Source organism: Paramacrobiotus metropolitanus, unplaced genomic scaffold (genome assembly GCF_019649055.1).
Source record: "Paramacrobiotus metropolitanus isolate TYO unplaced genomic scaffold, Prichtersi_v1.0 Parri_scaffold0000034, whole genome shotgun sequence".
NCBI lineage: Eukaryota > Metazoa > Tardigrada > Eutardigrada > Parachela > Macrobiotidae > Paramacrobiotus > Paramacrobiotus metropolitanus.
Window position 1 is genome coordinate 531483 of NW_026570254.1, and position 11084 is coordinate 542566.

General features: G+C 40.9%; 3 protein-coding genes across 5 annotated transcripts; 2 read left to right on the forward strand and 1 right to left on the reverse strand.

Moving 5' to 3' along the window:
- Positions 1-56: 56 nt before the first annotated feature.
- LOC129589252 (uncharacterized) lies at positions 57-1929 on the forward strand. The gene is made up of 3 exons (XM_055483883.1): positions 57-1032; positions 1145-1268; positions 1416-1929. Exons 1-3 carry the CDS (start codon positions 257-259, stop codon positions 1746-1748), a joined length of 1233 nt encoding a protein of 410 aa, XP_055339858.1. The 5' UTR covers positions 57-256; the 3' UTR covers positions 1749-1929.
- On the reverse strand, positions 1903-4235 carry LOC129589253 (proteasome subunit alpha type-1-like). The gene is made up of 10 exons (XM_055483885.1): positions 4045-4235; positions 3812-3856; positions 3642-3743; positions 3475-3578; positions 3292-3380; positions 3069-3139; positions 2813-2942; positions 2471-2625; positions 2350-2400; positions 1903-2292 (listed from the first exon to the last, which is right to left on the reverse strand). The coding sequence occupies exons 1-10, from the start codon at positions 4045-4047 to the stop codon at positions 2173-2175; spliced, it is 870 nt and encodes a 289-aa protein (XP_055339860.1). The 5' UTR covers positions 4048-4235; the 3' UTR covers positions 1903-2172.
- A 671-nt stretch (positions 4236-4906) lies between these two features.
- Positions 4907-10853, forward strand: LOC129589378 (neuropeptides capa receptor-like). Of its 3 annotated transcripts, none has more exons than XM_055484119.1 (10): positions 4909-5918; positions 6262-6377; positions 8296-8330; positions 8898-8932; positions 8999-9083; positions 9159-9299; positions 9493-9597; positions 9756-10034; positions 10143-10280; positions 10450-10853. In XM_055484119.1, the coding sequence occupies exons 1-10, from the start codon at positions 5781-5783 to the stop codon at positions 10629-10631; spliced, it is 1254 nt and encodes a 417-aa protein (XP_055340094.1). In that variant the 5' UTR covers positions 4909-5780; the 3' UTR covers positions 10632-10853. The 3 variants fall into 3 exon arrangements, with proteins under 3 accessions (XP_055340096.1, XP_055340094.1, XP_055340095.1); XM_055484120.1 differs by having other exon boundaries at positions 10143-10285; positions 10450-10644; XM_055484121.1 differs by lacking the exon at positions 10143-10280 and having other exon boundaries at positions 4907-5918.
- The last annotated feature ends 231 nt before the right edge of the window (positions 10854-11084 follow it).

Sequence of the window (11084 nt, forward strand, 5' to 3'; positions counted from 1 at the left end):
CACTTATACCACGGCTTACAGTAAAACAAACGTTATAACCACAAAAAATACAACATTGCAACAACTACCACGTAAAAAAGTTTGTGAAACTTCTGTTTTTGTAATTAATTTTGTTTCCATTCAAGCGGACTTGTGCTTTCACTAAGTATTAGTAGTGCGTGAATGCGGGAGACCCACCATAGGATAGGTCAAATGACTAAACACTAGATGCTCTGTTGCCGTCCAATTTTGTCAACTGTATTCGGTTACCTGCACCATGGCATCATCGACTACAGCGCGTGATCGTACAGTTATCCAAGTTATTCCCGCGAGCGCAGTCCCGGAGCAGGAAGCGCAGGCCGAGGCATCCCCACCAGTTTCTTGGGTTCCGTCATGGCTGAATGGAAGCCCCATTCGCAGTTCCATCAAGGACAAATCCCATAAAAAGAACATCTCCGTCGGCTTCGAGAATCCTTCCGATGTCAACGAAGGCCGTGCAGTGCGTCGCAATTTCTCCCTTGGGGCGTCGGATGCTCCACAGAGACCCCGTCTGTCGCCATCCGTTTCCATGCACGACAAACGCACTCGCCATGAAAGCGTGGTTATTCCCATGGATGGCAGTGGCGATGCGTCGCAGAATACTCCCGTGGTACAAGAGCCCCCCGTTCGTGAAGTGAGTCGTCGCAAAGGGAAAGCCGCGCCTCCTGTCCCGTCTGGACGGGGTCCATCTGTGCGGAGCAATTTCTCCTATGATACGCTGAAGGAGAAAGCGGATGTGTGGAAGAAGGAGCGGAATAAGCGGCCCGGACGGAACATGTTGGCTGAACAGGAGGAGATCCCGTTCCGGGATATTGTGCGCGATAAATCCCGCACCTTGTCGGAATTCCACGCTGCCTCCGGAGAAGAATCGCAGCGACCGAAGATCTGTTTTACTAAGGAGGAAAGCGACAAAGTGGATGCGGATATTCTCCGGCTGATGGATGCTCTGCAGGAAAATCGTTATCCTTTTAATCGAGACAAACATCTGCTGTTTAACAAACTGCGATTAATAAGGTGTGGCATATCGACATTAACGATATTCTAAAGTCTGATAATGCGCTGTAGATGAGCCCCAAATGAACAAAATCATGTGGGATTAATTTCTGTTTTTTTGTCACTTTTTTAGGAGAAAACAAATGGGTCTTTTGTTTGCCCATAAGGAACTGGATCATACGGGCTACTTCAACACTGATAAAACCGAATTCGGCTACGACGTTGTTGCCGAAAAACTGGGAATAATGCACAATGTGGTATGTATGTCTTTACTGCAACTCTTTTCTTGGCATGCTCGCTGTCACGTTGATTATGTTCTTGCTCTTCGTACAATGTGAAGATGTGCTTTTTTATTCAGTTATTTGTAAATAAGCGCATATTCTTCAAATTTTCTACATTGGTAGATCGACGCGATATCGCGGGATGTTTATGAACTGCGTGAATTGCTGTACTATGAACGCAAAAATCAGACTCCTCCCAACCGCAGAGGCTCTTCTGACCGGAGAAGTTCTTCCGAGCCGCCTTCCAGATCGGCTGAAACAAGCTTGTTTCGGCCAGTTCTAGAAAAGAATTCTTCTCATGATCAAAAAACAAGCAGTCAGACTGCTAGACGAAAAAGTTTGAAGGCCCCAGCCGCAAACAACCGACCATCTGTGCTGTCTCCAACGAGACCGATTTTAAAACACGCCAAGAGTGATGAATCCTTCAAGTCAGCAAAAAGTGAAGAATCGCCATAGATTGATTACATGTGCACATATAGTAGTCGGGGAACCGTAATCCATGTTGTTATATTATAATTATGTTAAATATTTCGTCTTTCGCGGTTGTGATAATTGTATATAATTCTCGTATTGTATCAATAAATTTAAGCATTTGCCGGAACGTAAAATGCAATTTCGAAAGCCTTTCGTTTTCTCACGCTTCCTTTATACGAATACTATAATATGAAAAGAAACCAGTGCCAACAGTAAAGTAGTGCTGTTTATTTTAATTGAACCTTATTATTAGTTTACTGGTACCGTACTAAACATTACAAGATGACCACAAAACAAAAAGGTTTTCTATTAAACTGGTTAGTGCTCTGAAACAGTGTATGGAAACAATTATAAATCGCTAAATGGACAACTTCCACAAATAAAAAAGGTTACCAATTTTAAGCTCCTAAGGATTTTCCGGTCGGTGTTCAGCTACGCCCAAAGCAACGGTAGCCTCTGGATCAGGTGGAGGCGGACGCGAAACATCTTCATCCATGTTCTCCACGCCAGTGTCCAGAGCAAAACCCTGTCAAATTTATTGGTGCCATTATGCCACAAAAATTGAAATGCCGAAAAGACTTACCGACTGAGCCGGACGGGCGGGATTGCGGGGCTCCTTTATAATCTCATCAACCTGCAATTCCATATAACGATAGGGTCACCTATCAGTCAGTCCTTGGTACCATCCCAAGCTCTTAACCAACCAGTTTTTGTACGCTTTCGTCATCGTAAACCCGAAAAGGGTGATCCTTCCCCACGACAGCCACAGAAACAAGTTTGTTGCTCAGCTCTTGATCATTCGCCAACGTGTCCCGAAGGGCACGCAAAGCGTGCCGCACAAGATCTTCCACTGACTGAGCTAAAATGAAATAACAACATCCTACATGAATCAGACTAGAGGTTTTGATTACTTTTATACAGGTAATCGCACAACTCCAGCACAACGACTAAACCAAGAAACCGACAAAATCGAAACATCGCAACACATTCTGCTCGCTTCGCTTACACATTTGGTCAAGAACCCTGAATTAACTTGAAATACTTACATCCGAGGTAAGCTTCCACATGCCGTTCCAGGTAAGTCCGAGCAGACTGCGAGCGCGCACCAATCGACATTCCCTTACATTCATAGTAATTAGCGGAAGGATCGATCTGAATTAAATGCGGTCCTTTATGCTGCAACCACAGATCAAGCTTCACCTCTTAGATTAAAGACAGACGCTAGAAAAAAAGCGCAGATCACGAAACAAGAAAATTCACTCAGAAAAGGGAAGTATTTGTCAACCAATGTGAACGACATACGTCATAGCCAATTAACAGCAGTCCAACACCGTACGGACGACCGGACTCCTCCTGTGTGGAAACTTGCATTTCTGCAACCATCAAACATAAACAAATTTAGTGCATTTTATGACAAAGCCTTTCTACATCTAAAAAGCGAAGAGCGGCGACCGGAAATTTTTTTTGGTGAAAAAATACAGATACGTCAAGGTGCAGAAAAATGACAAAATTATAAATTACTTACTGTTGCCTAATGTTCCCACGAGTCTGCTAAGTGGCATGGGTTTCGAGTAGGCATAACGGTGATTTAGACATTCCGTTTGTAAGAAGGTGCTACAAACAAGCAGCTCGATAATAGTCACGTATTTGCACCGATGGTACCAATCGAAACGACGCGATTATACGAAAAACAAATCTCTAAACTCACTTGATGGTTCGCGCATCGGCTGTAAGCCCAGCTATTCCCACTCCACAGTGATCATCAATACCGAACAGTTTCTTCTGGTAGGAAGCCAGTTCCGAAGGCATTCTCTGCAAAACACATCCGTAGTGATATTACTGCATTATCGACGTCACAACGTCAAATAAAGGTACTTTAATAGCAGCCACCACCGCATGAGAAGAATTCTTCATTCCAACGACAGCCGAGCCCTGCTTGACCGCCTCCATGGCGTACTCGATCTGGTGTAAGCGGCCCTATTACAAATTACCGTCAGCAAGCATCCTGTTAAAGAAACAGCAACGACAAAGTATCGAGAGCAAACCTGAGGACTCCAGATGGTAACATCGTAATCGTACTGGTTTCGGAACTAAAAACGCACAGAGTATGAGCAAACAGAGAACTTTCATAATACCAAACAAAATAATAGCATTAATGGCAACCATCTGCACCAATATTTCTTAAAATCTGGAGCGCGTCGCATGTAAGGCTCGAAAAAGGCAGTTACTGAGAAGTTGAGAACCCACTTAAACAAAATCACAAACGTAGATAACGCACCATGATTGTAAATCCAGTCAAACAGTCCACCCAAATCTACGGATGAAAAAGCTGATATGAAATCCCAGTTTTTTCGGTGTTCGCAAAGCAAAACCTTTCCTCTCTCTTCGTATTCGCTTCGAAACTGTGAAATCACAAAAATAAAACATTTAATAGTTTACCGTTTCCTCCAGTAAGCAATTTTTTCCAGTCCTTTACCAAAGTGACGATGCATCTTTAGTGATCAAAAACAGAATCTACATAAATGCCGCCTGGAGGTGGTTCTCTTGGCGTACCGCCCGCTGCAGCACACGTAACGTCCAGTTCATTTGTCGCTTCCGGTTCCAGCTAGCATAATTATGGGAAAGGAAACCGGAATCGGAAATCAGCCAAATATTTTTATTGTGTTGGATCCGAACAACTTGTAATTATACTTCAGTACCGCTTAACTACAGTAATTACTTCAAAAAATTTATTTTGTACTATTATTTATTGAACTATAAACTTCTCTGTTTAATACGTGAAGCGTGCAATCTAACAATTTGTGAAATCACGATATGCTGCATGGAATCTGCGTGGCAGTAGTGTTGTTCAAACTCTCTGAGGTAGTAGCACAACATCTCTGAAGGTGACTATAACAGCAGTATGCTCATGATCAGCGTCATCTTTAATTGAACGGAACATTTATGCGTTTGCATTCAAGGTTTGGAAGATGCACCTCTACACCAGTGGATGTCCGATGTATTATAGCAGCTGCGGCAACCGGCGTTTTATTGCATTGTGCGCAGTCCAGAGGATTGTGCCGCTGGAATCGGCTGTATTCAGTTTGTGCACTTAATGCACATACCGATAGCGTCATGGATCTCCCTCGATATTGTAACAAATCCGTACAAACGTAAGTTTGTCCCGTCTGCCGACAAATCGATCTTCTTTGCCATTGTAAAGTGTGCCAGTCGACGGATGTATTCGTTATTGATGAGCGAATTCATTAAACAGACGTCGACGACAAAATAGCTTATGTTGGTTGAAGAATCTCCTTTAATTTTGCAAGTCCGGGCCGATCTGCAATGCAGTACTAATGAATTAGCTTGTTCAAGTTACTTTGTGCATTTTGCATTGCTCGAAGGATAATCTAACGTTAACATTATAATTTGCTTATTAAAATTATTTTCGGCTACAAAGTGGATGTTTAATAATGCACTGCAAGGTAGGCCGATAAATCCAAATGTCATTAAACGTTTTGTGCTACCAAAACTAGAAAAAAATGTGTATAACATAATGTACCCAAAACGAAGGCAGATAGCGGCTTGCGGTTTTCATCGCCGGGCATTTATGTTTTGCATAAATTTGTTCGTGCTTACTTTATTTTTAGCACAGATCTGTTAATCTCATTATAATTACATACTTCTTTATTCCATTGTTCAGTCGCATCAAAAAGGGTGTCCAGTCGCATCTTTGCGTGCAATGCTTTGCGTATGGTCTAATTGCATCTTTCTGTTCCAGACAGTGCAAGATGCAACAAACCGCGCACGGACACGTGTATAGTAATATAGCTACGACAAATTTGTTTTAGATTTAAATAGCATTGCCGCTATTGTTGTTACGAAAGAAAACCATACAACACGTAATTTGACATGAACTATCGTAAACGCATACTTTATAACATGTGGCTTGTTGGCACTGTGCGTGTATAACTGTGCCGAATAACCAATAAAGCGGCACACGACTCAGGAGTTGATTGTTGTTACCTTCAAAAAATGGGTTATTTTGCCGCCGGATCGTTTAATTTGTCAGTTGCTTATTTGTCGGGGCAATTGAATGCTACTTTTGACATCGAAAAATATATTCGGCAACACCTTGGTGATCGCGTAATTCCGTACGGCCATCTGCTTACGGTAAGGTGACCACGCATATATTTCTCATAAAAATATGTCGAGGAAGAAGGACTATTCTGTACTCATTCCGAGCCCGGAAAAAAGCGCACAACCTGTCGTTTGCATAACTGAATATCGTATAGTTGAATCACAGCAGTAGTAGTATTATTGGGCTGTAGTTGAGTTTTTTATCGTAAACTCGATGTACTTATTTCAATACTAGTATATACCCCCATTTCCTCCGTACTGCGTTATGTATATAAAATTACCCTTATCACCTGTTTATGGAGGTTACAGCTTTCGGAATACCAGTACTGGAGCAAAGGAAGAAGTATGGTACCGGTGCAATTTTAATGTGCATTAGGTAGTGTATGGAAGTCTGTTTGTCTTTGGATTATTCGGAAATTTTTCCACCATCTGCCTACTCTTAATATGGAACAGAAGCAGAAACTGGAATGGGATCGATCCTTATGTGATGAAGTGAGTTAACTGTAACGTAATTATAGCGCTAGCTGCAAGTAATTATCTTGCCTCGGCCTCGTACAACTTCCGTTTATACTGCGGTACAGCGGCAAACAACTGATACAAGTACTAGCATAATATTACTAACCTACCCTAGTATATTATGGTACTAGTTGTACGTATATTGCACATTTTTGTATTCGATTCGATATAATTTTAAGTTAACTACGTGCGATACTAGCAAAGCCGCACTGTTTGCGCCACGGAAGTGACTGGGAGTAGAGCGCTTGATCTGTTATTTACTATGGTACCTGTATTTCATAAATCTTTTTTGAGAGAATTTCCAAAAGAAGACTACTGTGTAAAGTTAAGGAGAGCAAATGGCCTTTTAACCTGCTTGTATTTATGTTTACATAACAGCAAACGGATCTCAATAAAGGTTAAGATATAATTATTATCATATAAAGCGACCGAAGAATTATGACATACATACGTATGGCAAAATCTAACTGCGCTGACTCAAAATTCAGCGAAACGGAAAATTGTTTACACAAAACTATAAAGGATTTGTGGTCTTTTTATGTTGGTGGTGACGACAACGTAATGTGGTCGTAAAACATCCAACGGAAGTTCGTTTAAACTTTATTGTTATAGCTCATGATTTCATTGCACTGTGTAAGTACAAGTATTGTGCGTGTTTAGGGCAATACTTGTAAGTACTTACATGCATGCAATGTATTGAACACCGCCGTTGCCGTTGGTATTGTCTTTGTGAATGACCGAAGGACTGGAAGCATCTGCATAGTTGCAATCACGGCGAGGTTTTTTTACTAACGACAAGATGCATTTAGCAACATTCCGGCTGGCGACGTATCTGCTCTAGAGAAACTTCCAAGCTGAACTCCGTTATGCACTATTGCAAACCATTTTAAAACTTATACAAAAAGGACAAGAAGGCGAAGTTGTCCGAGTAACAAAAAAAGCCTTACAAAACTGTAATCGGATAAAATTCCCACTAATCGACTTTTTCTATACTGCAAGATAGGATCGAGAAGTGACCCGGCATAAGGTATGCACAGAACCTTTCATTTTGCGCACTCCCATGCCGATGCACGAGCATTATAATGACATACAAACCGCGCTTTAAATTATTAAATAACAAGTTTAGTAATTAGCTAGTTAGTGGTACGGTCCGTGGTTTTTTTGCTTTCATTTTCACGATTCTGATTTCAAGCTGTTCTTTAATTTTTTGCCAGTTAACGAAAGGATAAAATTAACGAAGTATTACCTCTTCCAGGCTATTGGAGCTCTGAAGCATAAAATGTATTCATTTATTCTTGCCTATAAAAATTAATGTTAAAACACAATGCAAAAAAGTATGAGGGAGAGCGCGAAAATGAATGCTCCCGTCACAGTCCCGTGCATGTATAGGAATCTCGTACCTTATTGTTAAGGCAGCGCCAGGTGCGGACCGGAAATGAGTTTATTGGTACTTTGGGCAAGAATGCGTAGCTTGGGCATAGGTGACCGGCGCAGCGGATCCCATGAGCCCTTTCTACAACGACCCCTCCCAAAACAAAAGGGGAGGGTGGGCGGGAGATACGATTTGACATTACACTCAGTAAGACCGCAAAAACAACCAAAACATTCAAATGGTATGTGTAATTATGCGAACAGTTAAGCTAATATACAGTACCTTCCGCGGTAACTAATCCCGTGCTTGCGGCGCGCTTATTGCGTTGACCACTGTCAACGATGTCGTTGTACATCAAATGTTTTTACAGTTTTGATTCAAATCATTGCATTGAATTACATACAAGAATGCCCGTAACATCTTTATATACAGTAACTAACCACGTATACTCCGACGTGATGTACTTATATCTATAATTATACAAATGCAGTATAATGAAATAAATTATTCGCTTTTTTGCAGTCTCGCCTTGACAGATCTCGTGCAAACATTAGTTAGTAAGTTCAACGTTGAATCAACATTGTTGACTATCATATAATAAACCGCTGTTAAGAATTGTGACTGATGTCTTGATACTAATAGTGTGTGCTAAATTTAACTTTTTAGGAAGTACTAATCCGATCGGTCTTATTGCTTAGAAAATATAACTACATGTACATGGTATCCTTGTTTGAATTATAGCTGACCAGAATTAGTAGTTAACTTAGTACTAGTCAGACTTGGCTTGTTTCTGGAGGGATAAGTAACATTTCTTACAATCAACACGTTGATGTAGGCATTTGTTTATTTTAATTACTGATGTGCTGGACCCTGCTAACTTGGTAAAAATATGATAATTTATTACACTGGAATTTTATCAAACTATTTCTGTTATAAAAACTGTTTCTGTTATAAATGCTGCTTCGTTTTGGTACATAGTTTGTACTCATATCATGATACTTATTAAAGGTTAAAAAATGAAAAATCGAACTATGTCGCTCGTTTCAGAAACTAAGCAGATGCCGATAGCATATAATCTTTAAACTTACCATTAGGTCTGTGATGGTTTGCCATTAATATTCTAGGTCTTCCATTGGAAATCTACAAATACTGGAACCAGGTGAAAGAAACAACATTTTTTGTTACACCAGAATTAACTATGTTTTCTTCTGAACGGTGTCTACAGTATCCGTGGGTATTTGGACAGTTTATTTGTTCCTCCATAGCCTTGCTTGCAGAAGCTGCACTTTGTTCCTCTATCCTCACCATTAGTACGTCGTCCATAACACAAAAAACTCCCCTCGGCTTGAAAAACTCTTGTAAAATAATTGCGTTTGTTATTATAGTTGCCTTCACGATCGAAAGATTTATAGCTGTAGTACATCCCATGAAGGCGTATCGGTCTTACCGAGGAGCTCGTCCTTGGAAGACAATTTTATTGTGCTGGCTATTAGCCATTGTCAATTCTGTGCCCTTTGCCTATTACCGTACGTACTCTGCAGAGTGCACCATGTATTCCATACTCGTATTACCATCCTTTATGCCCTTAATAATGACAATGTTGCAAAGTGAAAAACAGCGGTAATACTTTTTGTTGCGGTCACTTAAAGTGACAGTATTTACTTTATTCTAACTTTCAACACGTTTTTGTACTGCAGTATGCAGCTGTTGTCTTTGCAGACAATGTAAACGTTTTGCAAAGCCCTGACGGAATCGACATAGCGGAGGCTTCTTGGTGCGCGATTCACTACAATCTCAACGCCCAACTTGCTCCATTGTTTTTATGTATGCATCATTACACATTAGATATCAAAAACTAAATCCGGTGTCTTAATAAATTTTTATTTCTGCGCATATTGATTTACTGTACGTGCTTAATTTTGTATGGTCAGGTGTGTATAAGCTCGTATATAAGGCTGATGGCTAATTTCGCAATGCTGTAGACTCAGCAGTAACATTTTACGCCGTTCCGATGCTTTTGCTTATCGTCCTGCATTTAAAAATCTGGATTGTGGTCCAGAAGAGAGCCCTTGCCGCCAAAGAAGAGGAAGAAGCTTACACTTGTCCACCTTCTCCGCCCTTTACGGACCCGAACTTGACCTTTGGGACAATTGATCTGCATCTGCAGGCCGCTTACTCTAAGCGACCCAGTCGACTGTCGGTTTGCTCCAGAACATACGAGCAGCACTGCCAGAGCAACAAGCGCTTGTTTTACGGCTTACGTAAGTGCTGACCCAAGGACCTTTTAATGCTGACCTTATAACGCAGCCCATTGGCTGTTTGCTTGATTGCCGATAAAGTTACTTATATTGTTAAATAAATTATTGCAGTTGCCATCGTCATAAATTTCTTTCTGTGCTATGGTCTGTTCCATGCACAAAGGCTGATGTTTGCCTTAGTGGACTGGAATGATCGTGAAGAAGCTCGCAAAATGTACCAAATCAACAGCATACTGTTTCCGGTTTCCGGTAAAGTGAGCCTGCATGTATTTGTACTGATGGAAGAATTTGATTAAGAACACGAATAACACTGCATGTACAGTTGTGTGTATAAACCTCCAGGTGTTAATAGAAGCAAGTTTTTATTACTCATAAGAGTTTTTGTCATACGCAGTTAGTTTTCTGATGGCATTTTTAGGCTTCCTGTACCATGCAAATCCTGCCCTCGATTCCATATTGTATTCTCTAATGAGCGAGAAATTTCGACAAATTTGTTCCAAAGTTTGCCGGTGCCCGGTTTACCTAAAATGCCGCAGTCGCAGTAATTCCGCACCTGTTGACGACTTGAACTGCAACAAGGCTGTGACTGCTGAATTATAACCAATTAAACGAAAAGTATTTGCACATAAATTTTTAAACTAGAGTGGTAGTAACAACCGCTGTTGTTTGCGGTAGATCACCTTACGCTTATTGTATCATATCTTGTTGCTCTGTTAAATTGGTAAATGTACTCACCAGAAGGAACCAGAAGTTAGAAGCGTTAATGCTTTAGTGTTACAACGTCGCTGCGGACGCTGGAAACGGGAATACGGACTTTGTGCGATGCAGTGGATTTAGGGGAATAAACCTATTACTGCGTATTTGGAATACATCGGTTTGACGATTAATAAACGATTTCTGCATTTGGTATCCCAAAGTTTTAATACACGTATGCTGTTTAATCTGAGGTGTCCATTATGCCAGAGAATACGCCAGTGCTAGGTAAAGTACAGCACAGATAACACTGCAAATGCAACATTTGCGGCAACAAAGAGCAAAAGGATTATCACGCAA